Genomic DNA, 24,309 nt, shown 5'->3' with positions numbered 1-24,309 from the left:
ACATCTGTCCATCTATATCCATATTCAAATTGACTGATGGATAAACCTTCTCATCACCATGTACACATTTGACACGGACACTACCTTCATGACACAACACCACGTCAGATAAACAACTCTCTCTCACCAGTGTTTGATTACTCCCGGTGTCTACTAATGCCTCCCAACTTCTACCATTAATCTTTACCTTAATGATCTATACAGTGAGGGAAAAAAGTATATGATCCCCTGCTGATTTTGTATGTTTGCCCACTGACAAAGAAATGATCAGTCTATAATTTTAATGGTAGGTGTATTTTAACAGTGAGAGACAGAATAACAACAAAAAAATCCACGAAAACGCATTTCAAAAAAGTTATCAATTGATTTGCATTTTAATGAGGGAAATAAGTATTTGACCCCTTCGAGTTAGTTCTTCGTGGCAAAACCCTTGTTGGCAATCACAGAGGTCAGACGTTTCTTGGAGTTGGCCACCAGGTTTGCACACATCTCAGGAGCGATTTTGTCCCACTCCTCTTTGCAGATCCTCTCCAAGTCATTAAGGTTTCGAGGCTGACGTTTGGCAACTCGAACCTTCAGCTCCCTCCACAGATTTTCTATGGGATTAAGGTCTGGAGACTGGCTAGGCCACTCCAGGACCTTAATGTGCTTCTTCTTGAGCCACTCCTTTGTTGCCTTGGCTGTGTGTTTTGGGTCATTGTCATGCTGGAATACCCATCCACGACCCATTTTCAATGCCCTGGCTGAGGGAAGGAGGTTCTCACCCAAGATTTGATGGTACATGGCCTTGTCCATCGTCCCATTGATGCGGTGCAGTTGTCCTGTCCCCTTAGCAGAAAAACACCCCCAAAGCATAATGTTTCCACCTCCATGTTTGACGGTGGGGATGGTGTTCTTGGGGTCATTCCTCCTCCTCCAAACACGGCGAGTTGAGTTGATGCCAAAGAGCTCGATTTTGGTCTCATCTGACCACAACACTTTCACCCAGTTCTCCTCTGAATTATTCAGATGTTCATTGGCAAACTTCAGACGGGCCTGTACATGTGCTTTCTTGAGCAGGGGGGCCTTGCGGGCGCTGCAAGATTTCAGTCCTTCAGGGCGTAGTGTGTTACCAATTGTTTTCTTGGTGACTATGGTCCCAGCTGCCTTGAGATCATTAACAAGATCCTCCCGTATAGTTCTGGGCTGATTCCTCACCGTTCTCATGATCATTGAAACTCCACGAGGTGAGATCTTGCATGGAGCCCCAGACCGAGGGAGACTGACAGTTATTTTGTGTTTCTTCCATTTGCGAATAATCGCACCAGCTGTTGTCACCTTCTCATCAAGCTGCTTGGCGATGGTCTTGTATTCCATTCCAGCCTTGTGTAGGTCTACAATCTTGTCCCTGACATCCTTGGACAGTTCTTTGGTCTTGGCCATGGTGGAGAGTTTGGAATCTGATTGATTGATTGCTTCTGTGGACAGGTGTCTTTTATACAGGTAACGAGCTGAGATTAGGAGATTAGGAGCTCCTAATCTCAGCTCGTTACCTGTATAAAAGACACCTGGGAGCCAGAAATCTTGCTGATTGATAGGGGATCAAATACTTATTTCCCTCATTAACATGCAAATCAATTTATAACTTTTATGAAATGCATTTTTCTGGATTTGTTTGTTGTTAATCTGTCTCTCACTGTTAAAATACACCTACCATTACAATTATAGACTGATCATTTCTTTGTCAGTGGGCAAACGTACAAAATCAGCAGGGGATCAAATACTTTTTTCCCCTCACTGTAACTGCACTCTCCCACTATCCTTGATCTCTGGTTTAGGGGGTACATGGCACATATTAGATGGATGAGATTTAGGCATTCAGGTTTTATGTGACCCTCTTTCCCACATTTATAACAGATAACCTGTCTCTTATGTACTCTGTCACTAATGCTAGGCCGCACTGGAGCCCTTACCAGACCACTCCCAACACCACCCACATTAGACTTACCATGGGCTGATGTACTGGGGTCCCGTTGCCTGCCAAACTGATAGCCCCTTTGGCCCTTTCTTGCAGCAATGTAAGCGTCCGCCAAGTCTGCTGCCTGCCGTGCTGTCTGCAGTTCGTGTTCCTTAACCCACACTTGAACTTCTGGGTTAAGTATTCTTAGGAACTGCTCTAGAACTATGAACTCCCCAATATCTTCTTTAGAGTGTTTATCAGGCTGAACCCATCTCTCATACAAAGTTTGTAGACGAACTTGTAGCTCTTTTGGAGTCTCTCCAGGAAGTAAGGCCATTGACCTAAACCTCTGTCGGTAAGTCTCTGAGCTAATCTCATAAGAATAGCCTCTTTGACTTTTATGTTACTCCCTGTGTCTTGTAGACTCATGGAGACATATGCAGCCCGAGCTTTGCCAGTCAGTAAAGGCACCAAATATACAGCCCACTCCTCTTCAGGCCACTGACAACCAAACACCAGTCGTTCAAAAGCAGAAAGATAATCCCGAACGAGCGATCATAGCCATCTGGCAATGTACTTTATTGCAAGCACATACACAAATAATCAGTCAATTGTAACACCTCCCGCCACCAGAATGCGCTCTTCCCAGCTCGTATATGCATGGGTGAAAGCCGTGCGCATGCCCTAATAATAAAATGCGAGAGAGACAGAGCTGCGTACATCGGAATCGCCTGTTGAGGTAAGGTTTTACATAGTAAAGCATGAAATAATTCCTACACAAAACATCTTCCTTTGCATGGCTTGTAATGTTGTATCCACAGACATGTACGTAATCTTACAGTACAGAAGGCATCTATAGATATTACACTCTGCCAGGTTTTTGATACTTATTCTTGGCTGGCCATTTTCTCTTGTTTGGTAGAAATGACCAGCCCAACTCATATATTTTTCTATATACAAATATATAAATTAATTTTCCTGCCTGATGTGTCATGTTTATAGGTGAACTTGAACCAAGACGTCCCTTATATAAAAGCAAAAGGCAACCAACAGTTTAGGATTGATTGTTTTCATTGTTTCGGTTCTGCTCTGTGTCTGTGCTCCACAGTGGCTGTCTGAGCTCTCTATTGTAAAGCCTGACATTTGTCTGGGATCATAAGGTCGGTATTTGCATTGTGTCCTGCAAGGAAAATGGAGTTCAATTTCTAAATATTTAAGGTATTATGTTATATAAAGAGGTATATGAAAATAAGTTAAAACCTTGTTCATTAAATTGGAAATGTTCTGGTACTTGCAGAGATATAATATGAATGATCATTGTTCTAAACTTAGATTGGCTATAACTTCTTTTGTCTGGCACTGTTGGTTACAACAATAGAAGTTGTTGACTGGCTTTACCGGCTGCTAGAATCATTTACATGATCAAGGAACTACTTTTGAGTGATCAATTAATGCAGATCAATTTTAGCATGATAACAGCATTCACTCAAGACTTTCATTAAGGCTACAAGCACAATAAATGCCTTTAAGCCTGACAGTAAAATGCAAATAAGATCAATCTGACCCCTGCTCTTGGACTTCAGGTCTGAACTGGTCTAAGAGATAAAGACCATGTAGCAAGATTTTCTATAAGAATTTGTGATTAGGTCATGGCATTCCAATGTTCTATATCACTGGTTCGCAAATCTGTCCTGGAGTACCACCTACCCTGCTGCTTTTGTTCCAGCCGAGCTCTCAATTATTTAATTGAACCCTTAAATGAACTAATAATTTCCTAAATCATAATTATTTTTAACAATAGGGGTTTTAAGTATACAATTGTATAAGGAAATTATCATCTTATTAAGGAACCACCTTTTTATCAAATGTAATCAAAATACTTAATTTAAGGGTTCAATTAAAAAAAATTAAAAGTAATTGAGAGCTCGGCAGGGTAAGTGGTACTACAGGACAGGTTTGAGAACCACTGCAAATCACATACCTTTTTATTAGACTTGGCCTATGCTTGACCAACTGGTTGAAAAATAGATAAATATCGGGTTGTTTACAAATGCATTGTCCACAATGCTTGAAATGCCAAGCACATACCTGAAGAAATGGCCACAAAAAGCAAACAGATGGTTATTGCTTGTCGTAAGAGGAGAGGCAAAATAGTCTAGCAGCCGTGGAGAGCTGTATTCAAGTGCCCTAGATAACATCTCTTCGCTGCAAGAAATGTGTGCCTCAAAGCGATGTGGATAACAAATGTAGTCAAAAGCAATGGTGAGCTAGTGCTAACTTGTATCGAGATGATTATACCTTTGTTGACCCCCTTGGCATGCAAGTCTCTCGATTTGTGATGCTATTTCAGGGAATTAACAAAAAAAAGTAGGAGCAAGTATAAATTCCACTAAAAGCAGTTCAACACCAGAAGGTGTTACTTCTTAAAGGAAGCATTGTGCAGTACATTTTTTTTTACACAAGAAGCCAAGACCATTTAGATTTTCATGATTTTCATTTCTCAGGATCAAAATATAATCTCTCTCAGACTTTTGTGATGTTATATTGAGATCACAAGACCATGGGATAAATTATCTTGTAATCTTTACATTTCTGTTTTTCTTTGGTATTAGCCTCAAGGAGGATTTAGTTACCTGAAAGCTGCCTTGGTGTTGCTGAAAGGCTGGAAGGGGTGCTCTTCAATGATGTTGTGAATGAGCGGGGAAGTGGGCGTCCGTGTCCGCGAGGAGTGTGGAAGGGTGCCACAGTGGCTGTACATGTCACAGGAGCGGACTGACCCAACACCTTTCTTCTTCCTGGGCAGCGTGCCATGGATGGACACGCCCTGGTAGGTGCTGGGCCGTGGCTCCGCTAGAGTAGGCCGGCTGCTTAGGAGGTCCATGGAGGAGGCTAGTGAACACTGCCGGCTCGCAGACACGTTCCTCGGGAGACTGGCAAACTTCCCCTCTGCCATCATCTTCAGCTCTGAAGAGCAGACGAGAAGAAAGGAACCAAATTATGCATTTGTCTCGGGTGAGGAGTGAAGAGAATTAGGAATTTAAACAATGAATAATGTGAAACGTATATACCCCTCATTAAAAATTGTGGTTATAGAATTGTAGAATACTAGAACAGCTGAGCTTTTCCCCTAAATTTTGATTGGCACATGTTATAAAGACAGTCTTTCTGTATTTGTTGGACTAAATTGTGTTTAGGAAATTGAAAATAGATGTTTACAGTCAATTTAATCAGTATTGAAGTGTAGAAAGTTTTAAAGTGTCAGTGCTTTCATTTTGTTTTCTCACTATCCATTCCATGTGCAGTTCAAAGCTCATTTAAATAAATTTAGGACGATTTGTGTCACCAGTAAGGAGCAGCCATTCCCCGAACAGTGCAGGCAAAATGACAATCAGACAAAAAAGACATACAACTTGTGTACAGGAGGATTACTTTCTGATTTATGACCTTTCAGAACCTGCAGCTAGTTATACCTTTATGTCATACCTGGCTGAGCATTAAAGAATCAAATACATAAATGCTGTCGGCTGCAAAGCTACTTTAAGGAATCCAACCACAGGGCTTTACATTGTAATGTTGTCAGATTGTATAATGCGTTTACATTTGCATACCAGTAATAAGGTAGAACACTACTACATGGCAACACATAAACCAGTTCCTAATTAAAGCACCATTTCATATGTTTCAATGTGTATTGTGGGCAAATGATTTATTCACTAGAGGCATGCAAGTAGAAACACCTAGGGGAGGTTTGATGGTTTTCTGCATTGAATTGGTAGGACGGCTATACAGATATCAACTATAGAAATCATGACCCAACTCATTTTAGGAGTTATTTATTAATTCTAGGCTATCTGGTTCTCCACACAACATGCGTCAAGAGGGAAAGCATTTTAAAGACCCAAAGCCCTTTACGGTCTACAATGGATGATGTCTTCGCTTTGAATACTTTGTAAAGACTCAGATCTTTACTGTACCTTTGAGTTCACAATTCTCTCTCTCTAAGTCAGACCCACTTCATTTCTGCGGTTTCAGTGTGGCAGAGTTGTACACAGTATACACTCACCTAAAGGATTATTAGGAACACCTGTTCAATTTCTCATTAATGCAATTATCTAATCAACCAATCACATGGCAGTTGCTTCAATGCATTTAGGGGTGTGGTCCTGGTCAAGACAATCTCCTGAACTCCAAACTGAATGTCTGAATGGGAAAGAAAGGTGATTTAAGCAATTTTGAGCGTGGCATGGTTGTTGGTGCCAGACGGGCCGGTCTGAGTATTTCACAATCTGCTCAGTTACTGGGATTTTCACGCACAACCATTTCTAGGGTTTACAAAGAATGGTGTGAAAAGGGAAAAACATCCAGTATGCGGCAGTCCTGTGGGCGAAAATGCCTTGTTGATGCTAGAGGTCAGAGGAGAATGGGCCGACTGATTCAAGCTGATAGAAGAGCAACTTTGACTGAAATAACCACTCGTTACAACCGAGGTATGCAACAAGGAATTTGTGAAGCCACAAAACGTACAACCTTGAGGCGGATGGGCTACAACAGCAGAAGACCCCACCGGGTACCACTCATCTCCACTACAAATAGGAAAAAGAGGCTACAATTTGCACAAGCTCACCAAAATTGGACAGTTGAAGACTGGAAAAATGTTGCCTGGTCTGATGAGTCTCGATTTCTGTTGAGACATTCAGATGGTAGAGTCAGAATTTGGCGTAAACAGAATGAGAACATGGATCCATCATGCCTTGTTACCACTGTGCAGGCTGGTGGTGGTGGTGTAATGGTGTGGGGGATGTTTTCTTGGCACACTTTAGGCCCCTTAGTGCCAATTGGGCATCGTTTAAATGCCACGGCCTACCTGAGCATTGTTTCTGACCATGTCCATCCCTTTATGACCACCATGTACCCATCCTCTAATGGCTACTTCCAGCAGGATAATGCACCATGTCACAAAAGGTCAAATCATTTCAAATTGGTTTTTTGAACATGACAATGAGTTCACTGTACTAAACTGGCCCCCACACTCACCAGATCTCAACCCAATAGAGCATCTTTGGGATGTGGTGGAATGGGAGCTTCGTGCCCTGGATGTGCATCCCACAAATCTCCATCAACTGCAAGATGCTATCCTATCAATATGGGCCAACATTTCTAAAGAATGCTTTCAGCACCTTGTTGAATCAATGCCATGTAGAATTAAGGCAGTTCTGAAGGCGAAAGGGGGTCAAACACAGTATTAGTAAGGTGTTCCTAATAATCCTTTAGGTGAGTGTAGTTTTATTCAGACTATCATACATCTCTCTGGCCAGTAGAGGTCTCTGCTACAGTTTACATTTTCTTTCAGTTTAATGATCTTAAGATGGTTTTGAGGGTTTGTTACATTGTTACCTGCTTTGGAGTACTTTTCAGCTTTGTACTTGGTTTTCCTTATGATTGCACATGGCAAAATTCATCTACCTGATTCCAAGTCAACAATAACACCTCAATTGTAACTATTGCCCAGCTATTCTCCCCCTTGGTGTAGACTCTGTAGAATCCGGTATTATTATTTCATAGCAGACACCTTATCCAGGGCAATTTGCTTTGTTTTTAACAATAAATCACATGATTTTTACTTACAATTACCCATGTATATAGCCAAGTGTCCTGGAGCTCAAGGGTACTGTCACAGTTCCCTAGCCCTGACCCTCTTTCCCCACTAGAGGCCACCAATGTTCCCTTGCCTTTTCCTGCTCCCTTCACTGCTTTCCTTTTTTCACTCAATTAGCATTCCTCCACACCCTTGTACACTTCTGCTCCTGTCCCCTGTTCTCATTGGTTCTGCTCCTGCCTTCCTAGTTTCTGCTCTCCTTTATATACCCCTCACTGCTCTCACTCTGGGTGAAGTGTTGTCAGCTCTCCCTGCATCACCAAGCCTGGTTCCTTGTTTGCCTGGTTCCTTGTTTGCCTGAGCTCTCTGTCTCTCTCTCTGTCTCTGTTTTTCTTGACCTCCTGGATTTCGACCATTGCCAGTGACCTCGACCACGCCTTTGATCTCTCCTTGGCTTTTGTCTGCTCATTGTACTAGCTCTGCACTTGGGTCCTTCTCTACAGCTTGATGGTCCTCCCACAAGGCAACCATGACAGATTCGCCTCAACATGGACCCAGTAGAGCTCATCCTTGAATTACGCCAGGGAGACCGTTCCTTAGTGGAATATATTAAGGAATTCTGTATTTTAGCCAACCAGATGCATTTCGATGAGGTCGCTCTAAGGGACATTTTTTGTTTTGGACTTAACAAGTCCATATCCAACCAGATCCCTTGTGGTAGACGTGATTGGTCCCTGGTTACATTTATTACATCTGTTCTTCTGATGAATGATCTGACCTGGGTTGCACCTGTCGCCGAATCAGAGGTTCCGACTCCATCCACGCCTGCCGCCAAACTTGAAGTCCAGAAGAAAAAGGTACCTGCCCCAGTCCCCCGAACAAGATTTCCAGATCCTGCCGTCTTTGCCGAACCAGAGGTCCCAATCCCGGTCCCGGCTGCCACCACCGAACCAGAGGTCCCGATCCCGGGCCGCCGAACCAGAGGACCTGATCCCGGCCCTCGTTGCCGAACCAGAGGTCCTAATCCCGGTCCCGATCCCGGCCGTCGAACCAGAGGTCCCGATGCCGTACCAGAGGACCCGATCCCGACTGCCACCACCACCCAGCGTACCCGGTAGCCGCCGTCCAGTCCGATGCCCCAGTTCTGGCTGTTGCCGTTCAGGCAGTACTTAGACCTCTCACGGTCTACGAACCAGTACCTGCGCCAGCCTCACGAATGATGGAACCTTCCCCGGTCCCTGCTGCTCTGCCTTCCACGCCCGCTGCAGCTTCCGAGGCTCCACCTCCTGTGGTTGAGGCTTCTGAGGCTCCGCCTCCTGTGGCAGAGGCTTCCGAAGCTTCCAAGGCTCCGCCTCCCTTCCACGGCACTGCCTTCTGTGGCTTTCACGGCTCCTGCAACTCTGCCTCCCGAGGCCCCCTCAGTTCCGCCTTCCCAGGCTCTGCCTCCAGAGGCATTAACAGCTCCGCCTTCTATGGCTTTCGTGCCTCCCGAGGCATTGACCGTATCGCCTCATGAGGCCGCGCTTTCCTCGGCTCTGCCTTATGAGGCTTCTACGGCTCCGCCTCCCTTGGCGCCGCCTCCTGTGGTTCCGCCTTCCTTGTCGCCGCCCCCTGAGACTGCGCCTCCTTCCACAGTTTCACCGTCTCTATCTCCTGAGTCTTCCAGGACTCCACCTCCATCGGCTATGCCTCCCAAGGCTCCACTCTCGGAGTCTCCTAAGCCTTCCCAGGCCCCGGCTCCTGAGGCCTCCTCCGCTCCGTCCACCAAGCCTCCAGCACCTCCTCTGCCCGACGCGGATCCTACCTCTGTCCTGCGGTTGTCTTTCAGACCTCCAGACCCTGTCCTTGACCAGAGGCTACCCCCCAGACCTCCTGAACCCGTTCCTGTCCTGAGGCCGTCTCCCTAACCACCTGAAACCCTTCCTGTTCTGAGGCCGTCTCCTAGACCTCCTGAACCTGTTTCTGTCCTGAGGTCGCCTCCCAGACCACCTGCTCCCGTTCCTTACTTGTGGCCACCTCCCAGGCCTCCCGACCTTGCCTTTTGGCCACCCTCTGGAAATCATGACCTTTGCCTCCTTCTTGTCTTCTGTATCCCCACTACCTTTGTTCCTGCTCTTCTTTCCTGTGCCGTGTCCAGTCCTGTTCGGCTGTGCAGAGCGTGGAGGGGGGGTACTGTCACAGTTCCCTAGCCCTGACCCTCTTTCCCCACTAGAGGCCACCAATGTTCCCTTGCCATTTCCTTCTCCCTTCACTGCTTTCCTTTTTTCACTCTGTCAATTAACATTCCTCCACACCCTTGTGCACTTCTGCTCCTGTCCCCTGTTCACTCTCAGTCCTGTCTTTGTCTCTATTTCTTTCTCTCTCTGTTCTGTATCTGTTTTTATTGACCTCCTGGATTTCGACCATTGCCAGTGACCTCGACCACGCCTTTGATCGCTCCTTGACTTTTGTCTGCTCATTGTACTAGCTCTGCACTTGGGTCCTTCTCTACAGCTTGACGGTCCTCCCACGAGGCAACCGTGACAGGTGCAGCAGTGTCCGTGACTGAACCCATGACACATCCAGAGTCCAGAGCCCTAACCACTACTCCACGCTGCTGCTCACTAGTTTTTTGTCTTTTGTTTCGAAAGGCTTCATCCTTTCACTCAAATGAAAACATGCCATTAAAAATACTGTGTTTATAATATCCAATCAGGTGCATCAGTATTTATGTAATCCAAATCTATGTTTAATGTTTATTATGGCTATTATTCTGTGATGGTTCTTTAAAAATGTTACATGTATTGATATAGATAGCATCTTACCTTTGTTTTGACAATTAGTTTGGCCTATCTGAACCTTAAAATCTTATACAGCTAATCCAATTCTCCAACACGTCTTTAAAACTATGTTTAATGCATAAATATGTTTTATGCCTACGCAGCAAACATCCCTGGAGAGTTAGAGAGCTCAAGCACTCAATTACATAATATAGTTAACCAATATGCATACTATAATTAAGATTTTTTTTTTTATCACCAATTTGAAAATGCACACAAAATCTGACCTAAGCAGGGGCTCTCTACGACCAGGGCTGGACATGAAAATGAAACTGAAAAGACCAATACATTTAAAGTTTGACAATGATCCAAACACTAAACAAGTTGTAATCTTCATTAAGGCTGTCCATTGAAGAGCATTTGAGAAAAGATTTGGAGCAAAGTACTCCAGTAAGCCTAATGACCTGGACAGTTACAGCAACTGGAGTGCGCTGACCCCATTTAATAGGCCTTTTAAATCTTTTCAGGCAACACTCCAGCCACAGTGCCTCTCACATTTGTACACAAGAATGATTGGTGCTGTAGCTTAAAAAAAGCTCTTTTGTGTTGAACACTTTTGTGACAAACTAACAGGTGTCTTTATTGTTGCTCTTTCTTCCTGAGAAGATCATTTGACAATACAAAGACCCAGAACCAATCAAAACTTGGGGGCGGGGGATTGGTTTCTGATTATTATTCCACATTTTTGCACGTGGCACAGATTTCTGTACTGATCTTTTTTTGCATCACTTTTAAAATTTCACTCTTTCAGGTAGAAGAAAGAAGAAAAATAAAAGTCAGATAATAAAGCATCAAGGTTTTGTATGTGTACACGTAGAAAAATGATTAGGCAGATATGCTATTGCTTCAGTTGCCCTGAACCTAATTAACATGCAAATCGAGTATTAAACCTCTCTAATTACAATGGACCTGAAAAATGTATCTATCACACATTTTAAACAATAAAAAGCATCTAGAAATCTTTATCACTTTTCATTGTAATCTATCCATAATTTGTAGTTTACCATATTTTAAAGTTACCTTAATATTATTGCCCCAGTTTGTGTTGACTACAGATCCAAAGAGTACTCCGTGGTCCATTGCACCTTTTACTGAATTACCAATTCTATCGACATCTGTGCAATTGATAAAGATCAATGAATTGAAGATAGAATGCAATGCTAAAGAATTGGATGACTGCTAATAACAAATTAAAAAGTAAGACAATATTCCCCAGATATTTTTAAATCTATGGTAAAAACTAATCTTTTTACTTTGGTAATTTAAACTGTTTGTGTGTGTGTGTGTGTGTGTGTGTGTGTGTTTTGTTTTTGTTCTTTAGCTATTTTACTTGTTTTTCCCCCTATTTTATTGATTGCTTTTTGTGTAAAGCGCTTTGGATTTTTGAGAAGGCGCTAAATTATTATTATTATTAAAGATGCCTTTTATTTTCTCAAAGTGGAGGTAGTCTACTGTATTTTCTGGCCCCACATGGTAATAAAACAAATACATTAATTTTTTCTGTCACAAAGTGTCACGGGATTATGAGGCCTGTTGACAAGCCAATTTGAGGGTGACGTGTACTGTAGCTGTGGAAAAAAGAGAAGGGGGATTCCCAGGTCTAGCCATGTTCACAGCTGTTCTACGCTGCCTAGTAACATTGACCACAAGCTGGAAAAAGCAGACCCTCACTCACCAAACAACAGATGCCTCACACAGCGTATCACACAGTCCGTGCCAGTCCTGCTGCTCACTGCATGTCATCAAATCTCTGTAGTGATAATAAATCATACTGCCCTAGTATAAACCATAATGAAAAATAAGTTTACCTTAATTTGTCCTAAAGAGAAAATGAGTGGTGGATTAAATAACTAACACTTCATTGCTTTGTTAGGATGAAGATCATAAACTGTTAATTTATTTTCTCACAAAAATATGAACCTGTCCAATGCCTGGGGACTACTGGCCGCCATGTTTTTCCCCTTAAGGTCTTCCTGAAGAAACCACCCACCCACCAATTTGGGCACTAAAAATTCAAATAGGAGTTTGAGAAAGCACTGAGAGGCACTGTAATACAAGAGTCTGTTAAAGCGTCACTGTACAATAGTACAAGCCAAGAGACAAACATTCTGGAATTTAGAGTTCTGAATTCAAGCTAATGAATCCAAATCTACTCAAAAGCAAAATGAAAAAACAAAAAACATTCCGATAGCTATCTTTAGGCCCTATGTGAGGAAAGACTTATGATCCAAATTGACTAACTGCTCTTAGTCATACCATGGGTGGAGTTATACTTTTTGGAGAAAAAAAACAACAACAGATTTAATAATAAATCTATAATTAATAGTTTAATTGAAATAAGCTAATAATATTGTGCCTTTAATTTTAAATCACATTCTATTCTAAACTTAAGGTCCAACACTAAAACACCTGCACCATCCTGTAGAAACAAAAATAAGTTTACTTGGGATTTTATACTTGTATGCCTTTGTTTCTTTAATAAATCAAACACATGTATGGCATGATTCCCTTAGGATGTGGTATTATGACGCCTTACAGATTTGTCCTACATTTTCCCCTTGTAAATGTATACTTCCCTAATGCAGTTCAGATCTGGTACAAAACCTGAACATCACAAGCATAGCTGTGTCGAGGTTTAGTGAATGGTGTGCAAGTTGAAGCAAGTAAGCAAACATTTAAATGTTCAGGCTAAACATAGTCATTATAGCACTTGTTGTTCAGGAAAAGGTCCCCCATAAAATACAGTAAAAATTACAAAATAAAATTAAAAGTGGAGGACCGGAGAGGAAATATTTATAACTATACTCTTTTCTTGAGTTTTTGCATTAGTTTGTCATTAGTCATGTGCAGACCATGAATGCTGAATTGAATCTGACCTGAGATATTAGATCTATCTCTCACAAAATATGTACATGTTAAAGCTGACACACTGCCTGCCTCAACTTAATTAAAACTGAAATCTTTGTAGTTTTCTCCAGCCTTAACTGAGGATAAAACAAACTCTGCAAAGATATCACTGATCAATCAATACATATAGGTTACGGAACAGTATCTGTTCAAATAAATGCATCACTGTATCGTGGTTTCAAATGAAGGGTGTGATTACAGTACATATGTTTTTACTTGGCTGTTTGCTGAGAGCATACTGAAAGAGCTTGCTTAAAAACAATGCTCTGTGCTGCCTGACTGTGGCAAAGGACATCTGTTAGCAGTTAAGGAATGCTATAAAGTAATTGTGTCTCCTGAGGTACTGCCCCGCATGTCGCAGCGCTGGAAGAGTTAAAGTCTTTGAAACACCAAGCCTGCTGATAATGGACAGTGTAGCATCCAGCTGGAGTAGCTGCACTGGTTCACTGTCACCCCAATCCACACTCTACTGCAGATGTCCTCTGCCCAGTGACATCATCCCCTTCAGAGCATGCAGCACAGAGTCCCTTTAATGAGCAGATCTCTGCGTTTTAATAATCACCCTCCTGGGTGCATTGCTTTATTTTGTTTTCTTAATTATGGAGTTGAGTTGCAAAATGTATTCCACTGCTTTTGATAAAATGTTACAGTATTTTTTCTGTAGAAAGGAGCCTTTTGTTTTGTGTTAGGGAACTGACAATGCCAAAAGAAAAAGAAAAAATAATCAAACAGTCAAAAATGCACAGCCATATACCAACAAGACTGCCCATGTCACGCCTTAATCAAGTGGCTTGTGTCTTGTTTTTACTATTGTGCAATTACCAAGTATAAAAAGGCAGTGCAAGGGAAACTCATTATATGGGTCAGAAAACCCAAAACAAAAATCAAGGGCACTTGGTAATGTTTGTAGTAGACGATAACTAAACACTTCCAGCACATTGCAAAACACGAGCACCATCATGTGCGTGTTTCCCGACACATCCCCCACACTCCACCATGGGAATCGTGTGAATAATGCAATCCCTTTGAATTGATGCAGTCTTTAACAGACAAAGGCTACCACAAGTGTGGGAGTTAAACACACTGAAAATGTGGAGTTGGCTACGTTTTCCTAGTGAACAAATCCAAATAACTTTTTTTTTAAATGAGTTAACTGTGCATCTCAGTATGTAGTGTATGTATCTCAGTATGTAGTGTATGTACCACGGGGTGAATTATATCCCTAACAGCGCTCATACCAACCTGTTACCGCCTTATGCACCGATTAGCAGCACGCAAGTTCAACCAGAAGAGGCTAGACAGTGGTAATATCCTTATTATCCGTATGCTCTTTGGAGATTGGATATTTAAAAAGGTCCATACTCGACCTACTCTTAATTACTTAATTATATTTCTGGATCTGTCACCTAATGTGCAGAAAAAAAGACACACTAGAATGATAAATGGATGAAGTGAATGAAGCTGAGAAAGCCTGGGATAGTTCAGTGTGCACACAAGGGGACTGAAGCGATGCTTTCACTGCCACTCTGAAAAGAAAAATGACCCCCCAACTGTCACATGACAGGCGCGATTCCCAGGGATTTCCTTTGTTGACTAGCAGGATAAAAGAAAAAAATGCACCTACACGTTTTTTTTTTCTCTACCAGTAGACGTCCTTTATGCTAGCCAGTCAGCAAAGGCAAGACAAACCTCACTTGACATATTAATCAGAAAAGTTATTAAAGAAGAGCGCAACCCACCCTCTTTGCCAAGAAATCACAGCAAGAAGTCCCCCCCCCCCCCCCGAGACAATGAAGGTTATGAAAAAGAGCACATTGATTTGGATACACTCAGTGTTTATTCAGGCGAAATGAATTGTTGGTTTGGGAATGCAGCTGTATTTACTGCCCATGACTTATTGAGAAGGACCTTCAGATGACTAGGTTTATCAAAACGGATGCGTCACATGTTTAAAGTGACATGCTTGGGAACTTGTACAGAAAGTTTTTAAGAGAGACACTTGTAGACACCAGGCACTTGAAAATAAGGGTACGTTAGCGATTAAAGATCACTTTGAAGATATTCCGTCATGAAACTTTAGTTGTGCGCAATTTATTGGACTCGTTTCTCACACCCTTCACACATACGCGCCAGCAGAAACCTTGACACAGACGCACAAGACCTCTACAAGATACTGTATAGGCTAGTTCCTCCCCTGTATGTTTCCATCCAACATTTAATACAGAAAAATACTAATAATCCCGCTAACAGTACGAACAGTCCCTCTCAAACTTACTTGTATCAAGAAAGGTCCCGTCTAGAACAAGTCCAAAGTGTTGTTTCGTTGATGAAAGCCTTTAAACAACCGGGACCAAGATGCAAGACATATTTGAACTGGAAGCCAACAGCAAAAGCATTTCGTTTCCTTCCGAGATGAATTTTCTATGGGGCGACTCTGGCTCTGTATTCCGCAGAGGCTGCACCTCCATACTGTGTGTGTCCTGCACTGGCGCTCCGTGAAGGCTTGCGCTCAGCGGTGCTCATTGATCAAGTCCCAAGCCGCGCCCTCTCCAAACCTGCCCCCGGCATCCAGGTTAGCTCATTATACCGGGGAAAGGGGCTGCTGGTTCGAGTTTCCTTTAAAAGCTGGTGACCGTAGTAAAAGGGACCACCAGACAATATTTCAAAGTATTTTTTTTTTTCGTTTTGGCTCATTTTATTTCAAAAGCTTAGGAGGTTCAAACCTGGGAATACATAGCGAGTTTGGTTTCACTTGCGCAAAGTTGTGGAATTGACCGCGACATCTCTCTGGATGTAGATAAGGTGGGAATGCATTTTCGCAGGGGAGATCAATGATAAAATGATTCCTAGTTTGGATAGCTGCGAGTTTGCATTGTTTGTTGGTTTATTTTGGTTTTGTTGTCTTTGGCTTCTGCACAATGTACTACAGAATGTTTTTGTGTGTGTGTTATTTGTTTCCTTCATTATTATTTTGTTCATTATTATTATTACTCTGTTAAAATAGCCTACATTATTCCAGTTTATTGTTATTTCATTTGAGACTTGTCTTCTAACAACGCATATGCCTTATGTGTAATTCCTCATTCTTGTATTACTATTACTACTATGGCTTCTTAAGCTTACATTACACTTCGATTTATTTTTTGTGAAATATTTTCTGAATAAAAGAAACTGTGTCACAGGAGGCCTGTACTTGTCATGCCCCTAAAGATGCCATCCTTACTGATTTGGTTCCTGAATAGCCTCCAATGATTATATTAATTGAAAGAGTACATAGGCAGAAAATTGGGTCAGACCCATATTTAGAGTACCTCTTCAATCATGTCTGTGTCTGTCACCAAATTGAAAAAACAAAACAAAACATGAATTTAGTGTTGTAATGGGTTGTGAATGCTTCAATCGTATTATATAATTATACCGTTTTCAATAACAGTAGTTTGAAATTTGCTGATAGATCACATTTTTTATTGAATCTGACCCTTGTTTAAGTTGGGTTGAGAATTAGTTAGGCTTCCAGTAGGGGTGGGTTTACACTTAGGGAATTCAGTCCTCTCAGGCTAACTAGCTCGACCACTTTCACTACTGGCTGGCTAGGTGAAAACAGCACTCGGGAGACTGAAGGGCAAACACTATCATGTAGTGCTGGTTCAATCATTGTTTTTGATGCTGATACAGTTTGACAATATTACAGTTACTTCCCAGTATTCAGTTACTTGGGAAACAGTAGAGCTGTATCTTTTTAGACCCAGAGCTTGTTTTGACTTGTGTTTCAGCATTAGTATACTGAAATGGAGATGAAGTGTACTGCAGTCAGTGCAACTAGAGCAACTTTCATTTGAAAATCAGGTCTCCGGGATTCCATTGTCTATTGTCTGGAAGGCAGACCCAGTTTTCTCTTTAAATACAGTTTTACATGTTGTAAGTTAAGTAGACACAACATACCCTCATACTTCAATCATTTATTTTAATGAAACCGCTTTTAAGAAAATCATAATATTAATAATAATAATAGTAATAAAACCCAACACTAGTGCTTTTCTTAGTCAGTTAAATCCTTTTTGAATGAAGCCCCCGCTGAAAAAGCCAGTGGCAGGCTGAAAGGAGTCTGTGCAATTCTACCTGTTCAGTTAATGCTGATATCATCCCGAGGCTACCCCGCCATATAATTTAACACAAACCTTGAGGTTTAAATTGCTTCTTTTATAATCCCTGCACGCCTATCCCTTGTCCTGTGACCTTTGCTTTAAACCCCAATTGTCAATCTGTGTTACTGAGCAGGCTTCCTCACGCTATCAACCTTATCTGATCCTATCGGAAATATCCCCAGGCACCTGTAAGTGGATAGGGGGACTAGACAGCACTCGACTGTAGAGTGTAACCCAAGCTCTTTCAGGCCCTCATTTAACCCACGTCTCAGCTGGTTAGCTTTTAAAAAAAATAGTTTTTGTGTTTGTTTGTTTTCTTAAAATGTGGAACCACCCATCATTTAGTCTTTTACACCCTCACTGCTACAGCTAATGTGCAAACACAATGTGGGCTGGATGTGGGCAGCTAACACAAACACAAGCACACACACATCCTATGAAACTTTTCTCAGTGCAGAGCTCACAGGCCACCAATAACACACAGGAGTCGCTGTGGTGTGACAAACCAAGGACATTATTATTATTTGTATTTATTGATTTATTTCTGGCAGACTCAAGCCCAAGAAACTAATAGGCAAAACTTGTCTAAACATACATGAGTCAGATTTGCTCAGTTGAGCTACTCAGAAGCTGTTAATTTAGTCAGCGTTTGCTACATTTTAATCATGGTTTGCTACATTTTCTACACTATCTGAATTCCTCACCCCATCGATGTAATAAGTAGAGACGTGCATGACAAAGGTTCTGTGTAGAAAATCTCAGAACCTTTTGAGTCACCTAAAATAAAAATAGTGTGTTAAACAACATCTTTGGAGACTCGGGACTACAGCGTCTGAATTTTTCAGCAGGCTGGACCGTGAGAATGTCTCCCCCAGGGACACTGCTACAACAACACAGCATTTTCATAGACTTAAATGAGATTGTGACAAAAAATGTAGCAAAAGTAGCAATGCCCAGGAGTTTGGTGTAGCAATAAGTAATGCCCTGTATATGAACAAAGTAATAAGAATTATAAGTTTTTGTTTGCTACTTCATTTTAGTTTTTTTTTCTTTCAAATCATCAACCTCATCATTTATTATATATTTTTTGTCCTTTTCCATGTCAGCTTAATTTTTTGGTAATGATTACACTTGTGTAATCCTTCTCAATTTATTTATTTTAATTTGAAGCCAGTAATGTCCCCTGCTCCTTTGCTCTGCCACCTAGAAAGTGCCCTCCTGCAGTCGAGACCCTGCCCCTCTAATGTCCTGTGCATGGGCTTGCTGTACTGGCTGTGAAAGCAAAGTAGACTTATCGACCCTTTGTTTGAGTTCTAGCTATCTTTGGGCCACAGCCTCAGCCCAGTACAATGTGGAATTTTCTCACCATGGTAACTAATGTTTTCCAACAGGTACACAAATAATGCCTCATCTGCATGTTCTGGAATTACTGAAATCTCCTTCAGTCTTCCCTATCACGTTACTCTGAATAGTCATTAGGGGAAGTACAGCGAAGGCACAAGAGAAACACAACAACACCACAAATACTTGCTAAGTTTAGACCTCAACGGCAGATGCTCACAGTTGTTTACTCACTGTAATGCAAGTGTGACCAATCTGTAGAATTAATGTTCTTGGCTACATAGGGAATAGGGAAATATTTCTTATGACCTGGCCATTCCTGGTATGGGGAAATCCCTAGTCTGGAGAAGTTACTTTGGAAAGGATGTTGATTTACCTGTCAGATGACTTAATTAAACATTTTAAAAATTGGTAAAATTGACAGTACTGGCAACTAGAGTGTCATACTGTACATTTTAAGGTAGAAGTAATTCCTGTAATTATTCCAGTACACAACTATTAGATCTGGTAAGAGTAACTGAATTATTAGTGCTGTTTATGTACACCAGGCGCTTTGGGTGTTTGTTAAGTTATACATATCTTTATGAGTGTTTCTCCCTTTGACAGCTCAGATAATTCTTTTTTTTTATCTTATCATAGCTCATTTCACTAGAACATTTAGTGTTTAGTTTTGTACAATGTATTCTTGGCAACAAACATAAACAGCATTGGTGTTATGAAAGTGGAGGTATGTATAGAGAGAACTGTATACACTGGTGCAAAACTGTACGAGAGAGAGAACTGAGAATTTGAGACAGGGGCAGTAGAAATCTCAAAACAGCGAAGGCATGTTCGACAGTAGTCTGTGCTTCTTGATTCGCTATTTTTGGATTTGTACAAAAGGAGATTGCAGCTTAAGCACACATCTGTATTCTAATATTCCTGAATGTAAAAAACATTCCTCTGTGGAATACAAAGCCAGAGTCACCCCCATAGAAAATAAGTCTCAGGAGGAAACAAAAATACTTTTGCCTTTGGCTTCCAGTTTAAATATGTCTTGCATTTTGGTCCAGGTTATTAAAGGCTTTCATCAACGAAACAACAATTTGGACTTGTTCAAGACAGGACCTTTCTTGATACAAGTATGTTTGGGAGGAACTGGTTGTACATTGACTGCTTCAATAACAAAAACTGCCATGTAAAATAGACAGATCATAATGTCAGATTCCCTATGTGCACACGGCACTCGTTATCCTACTGAAATGTGATATTAAATGTTTTTCTGCAAAAGTAAGCCAAAGGGGATATTCCAATAATACATAAATAAACATCAAATAAAAAAAATTCAGTACAAATATTATAATATTTGAGAGCACAACAAGGAGGAGGAGAGAAGAAGAATCAATCAATTTTACTCTGCTCCAGTCCGTATGCAGTGCATTTAAACTTTTGGCCTGTACTTTACTTTCGACAGGTAATGTATGTGGTCAGACCTCTGTATTTGTACTGCCATCACAGGCACACATAACCCAAACATTGGACAAATCCACTATAACAATAGCTTTGAACTCTTTAACCTCCACAGCAGTCACCAGAAACCAAAGCAAACTGAAATAGAAGATGGGAATAAATTAATAGATTATGAATGCTGCAATTATTCATCTGTCCTGTTTAAATAATGTATTCCAGATCTATTATGGTAAATGTCATGAAAAAAACTGTTGTTACATAAATAAAATAATTAGTTATAGTATATTAAATTATATGTGATATATGTTTAAACATCTGATACAAGACACATGTTTTTCATTGCTGGCTTTCCAGAATTACTCCATATTAAATGACAGTTTGAAGAATTACCGACTAGAAGAATAAACATGAAAGTATGATATCTGGGTTGCCAGTCATACATAGCTTCCTTTGTAAAGGCCCCTGTTTTCATGCATTCATGCTTTCGAGATGATGCCAAAGCAAGAGGTGACATTGTCCCAGCTGCCTAACAAAGACTGACGTTAGTTTCTATATTCCCCAATTTGCATCTTGAGATCCGTGAGTTCCCATGCATTATTATGGGAACAGAATCTATTGTTTGTTTGCAGAGATTCAAAGGAGCTTAACAACTCTCGCAATGGTTCCTTCGAAGGAGTAAAATCTTATTAGCATGCTAATAGAAGTCCATTATCATTCCCCAGAATTCACACTTAATAATAAGTATTAACTGCTCTCAGATGTTTAATTCAGAGGTTTCTGTCTGTCTGTCTGTCTGTCTCTCTCTCTCTCTCTGTCTCTCTCTCTCTTTCATGCAGACCACATTTTCAGTGCCCTAATTCATTAGATCATTAGATTAGATTCATTAGATTAGCTTGAACTCTTTTTAAGATTTTTTAAGCAATTAAAATTTCCTTAGTTGTTTTTTTAACCTGTCTGTGTGTTATTTACTGTATTATATGTGGTAAATTACCAGTACAGAAGCATAAGAAAGCAAAGTGAAATTGTGTGCAAATTAGCTGGGTCAAACTTACATAAGATAAATGAGGAAGGGAATAATTATTATTATTATTATTATTATTATTATTATTATTATTATTATTATTATTATTATTATTATTATTATTGTTAGGCAACTCACTTTTAAGATGGGACTGTAAAAAGTGACATAGTGTACAATTTGTTTCCCGGACCTTTATTGGACTACCCTACTTAAAATAATTTGGGGTATTCCCAGACTAGTCTGCATCAGTGAAACCAACCTGTACAGCCAGTAAACACGACCATGTTTGCAACAATGTGGAGAGGGAATATTATAACACCAGAAATGTGACTTATTTTCTTTAGGGCACCTGTTCTCATATGCTATAAGTAATATTTTATATGTATTCCTTAGGCAAAAAGAAAACAAACTAAGAAGAACAACCAGGTGATATTTAGAAAATAGACACTATTAGCAATCCTTATGGGCACTTCACAAGTATTCTTTCTGATGCTAATTACATGCAGTTTGCTCTTTTGTTAACGGATATAATCACCTGTTGGACAGAAATGTTTATTACATCTGCCTCTGGGCTTCCACTGTAATTGAGGATGACGCGCAGTCCATATTCCTGCGGTGTGGGATTCTGGTTTTATACAGTACAGTGGGAAACAAGTCTTCGCAAGAAATGTCTACAGCAAATGATCAGTTGTTGTGCTGATTTTGGGGTTAGTCAGCAAGCTGACACATTTTCTTTTTTCAATTGTTTCCCTTAAATCGCTTCAGTTCTACTGAAACACACCAAACCCCTCAACCTCACATCAGTGCAAAGTGGGTTTTTTTCTGTTTATCGAAAACAGTAAAGCCAACCATTTTCCAGGCATATGTTCCCTTGAATGTGTGTTTGTCACGGGACGTTGCAAGAGGGCAACTTCTATAAAAGCTGGAATGCTTTGGAAACCTGCTACAGTTAATCATTTCATTGAAAATAATTCATAAATCATCTATTAATAAATCATGTATTAACCTTTCGGGTTATTTCAGGTTCCTGAAGCCTCAACAGCACGTCAAAAGTGCATGGAATAAACCCAGTGCTCAACCTACCAAGTTTCCTTGACAAATAAAGTCTCAGTTTAAAAATGGATTTATGCAGACCAAGATTACACATCTTTAAATGCACACTTCAGATCATGATATTATCATCAATTTTTTATAAAAATGCTAGCACAGTGTTTTGGTTAAATTTTTTAATAAAGTAGTAGGTGCATAATGCATTTTGTGGGGCAGTCTTAAAGGTCTACTGAGCAATAGTTCATAAAAAATATATTAGCAATAACCATGATATTTCCTTTTTAACCTGTAAGAACCCAACATGCCATATATGTTGCATACATGGGCCTGGTGAATCTGGGTTTCTAGGAACTGAATAGGTAAATAAAACTGGGACATGGGATAAAATACATGGCTGGTCTGTAATTGTATCTGCTGGTTTTGATGCAGATAAGTATGGGACTGACCTGTGATCCATGAAGGAGGAATGATTGATGGAATATTGCTGGGGGGCCTGGCAAGCCCTAATGAGCTTTCATAGAAATACTGGTCTTTCCCTTTAAAATGATGAATTCCCCCCCCACACCCTTTGTAAGGCAGCTCACTTTGTCAGGCAAACATAAACAGTATGTTAAAGGCTAGAGACAAGACAAACATAGTTTTAACCCAGGCTGTAAAAACATTCGGGGTGTCTGTCAGATGGATTAGATAATGTGTGGAAATGAAACCAGTTTCCCACTGCTTTACAGAGGCTATATTTTGGTTAGTGAATTTGTATTTCAAGCTAATATTATTGTCCTTTTTTATTTTATTTTGGTGAACAAACCTTATTCACTTATTCGGTTATAATGTAGCATTTTTAAATGTAATTGTATGTTGTTTTTGTTTTTTTCTCTTTCATGTTAAATGTATTTTCCTTCCTTCTTTTCCCAGGACTTCTTTTTGAAAGATGTCATTGTGTTTTGACACCAGCAACAAATCACATGACACCTACTTCGGAATCACTTTTTCCAGAGACAGCATTGATGTTATTAACAATGTAAAAAAAGTCATAACAATTTAAAATTAGCTAAAATTATGCATTGACTCCTTTGTATATATTCAGTCATAACAATAATGAAATGCTATTGCCCATTTGACATCAAGCTCCAGCTTACCTCTCCTCCTCTCCCTTTCTCTCAGCACCTGGATACTTGAGAGGATATGGACTCTGTGCATGCGGTTGTGGACTCCCATCTGTCTTAAGTCCAGCTCAGTCAAATCCAAGAGATCCTGAGGGAAGAAAAGACAGAAGGTAAGATGCCAACTTTATGTTGCTGCAGCACAGGCCTCACTGGTACTATTGACACATTCACCTCCCCCCCCACCAACCCCACACCATAAGGACTGGCTTAAGCATTCAGCCTTGAAATGAAATATGTTGTTACTTCCCATGTCCTGAGAGTGTGGGAAAGGATTCTTCCAGTTATGGGTCAATTCGAAAACAATTCCAACCAAAAAACAAATCATTGTCTATGTATATGTTAGGTGTTCTGTTAAGTTACAGACTGTATGGCATTAAAGCAGGTTGCCTGGCTCCCATTCAGGTATGGGCTCCCTACTAAAGAAAAATCATAAATAAGAACCAATGAAATCTGTCGTATGCTCAACATAATATCAATATAACTCCTTTTCAAATGCTTTAAGTTTGTAAGCATTGTTATTAAACACCAGCTGTTTTAAAATAAGGTGTCCCTGCTAAGTTTTCATTTGATCCTGTTAACTAGCCAACACTCCCTGCTTTAACAGGTTGTTTTGCACCTGTTGAAAGCTAACAACACTGTATGGATTCAAACTAGGTTGGATGGATTTGTGACTATGCTTTTAAAAACTGCAAAGTCAGTGAAGTAAGTAACTTAAGTAATTGTGTCCCCTCAGTCAGACAAACAACACAGTTTACAGGTGTCAGAAATCATTAGTCCTCTGGGAAGGCAGGTGCCAAGGAATGGTAAAACTTAAAAACAAGTTTATTCTGAGAGGTGCCTAAAAAAAGAGACTTATGCAATGGAAAATGATAAGTCACA

At 40.7% G+C, this 24,309-nt stretch overlaps 1 protein-coding gene across 3 annotated transcripts in view; it reads right to left on the bottom strand.

The window, feature by feature from the left end:
- The window catches only part of bcar3 (BCAR3 adaptor protein, NSP family member), a 92,988-nt gene that overhangs the window by 45,401 nt on the left and 23,278 nt on the right, over positions 1-24,309 (bottom strand). For 2 of the 3 annotated variants that reach the window (XM_066692476.1, XM_066692475.1), the window contains 2 exons: positions 23,404-23,518; positions 4,573-4,903 (listed from right to left, as the gene is read on the bottom strand). In XM_066692476.1, the coding sequence (XP_066548573.1) occupies positions 4,573-4,903; positions 23,404-23,518 (446 nt within the window). Of the gene's footprint in view, positions 1-4,572; positions 4,904-15,536; positions 15,759-23,403; positions 23,519-24,309 lie in introns of those variants that run through there. The other variant, XM_066692477.1, reaches the window with a different exon arrangement.

The sequence above is a fragment of the Amia ocellicauda genome, chromosome 19, assembly GCF_036373705.1.
Source record: "Amia ocellicauda isolate fAmiCal2 chromosome 19, fAmiCal2.hap1, whole genome shotgun sequence".
NCBI classification, from domain to species: Eukaryota; Metazoa; Chordata; class Actinopteri; order Amiiformes; family Amiidae; genus Amia; species Amia ocellicauda.
The sequence above is the reverse complement of the archived record's forward strand: the minus strand, read 5'-3'. Positions and strand labels throughout refer to the sequence as shown.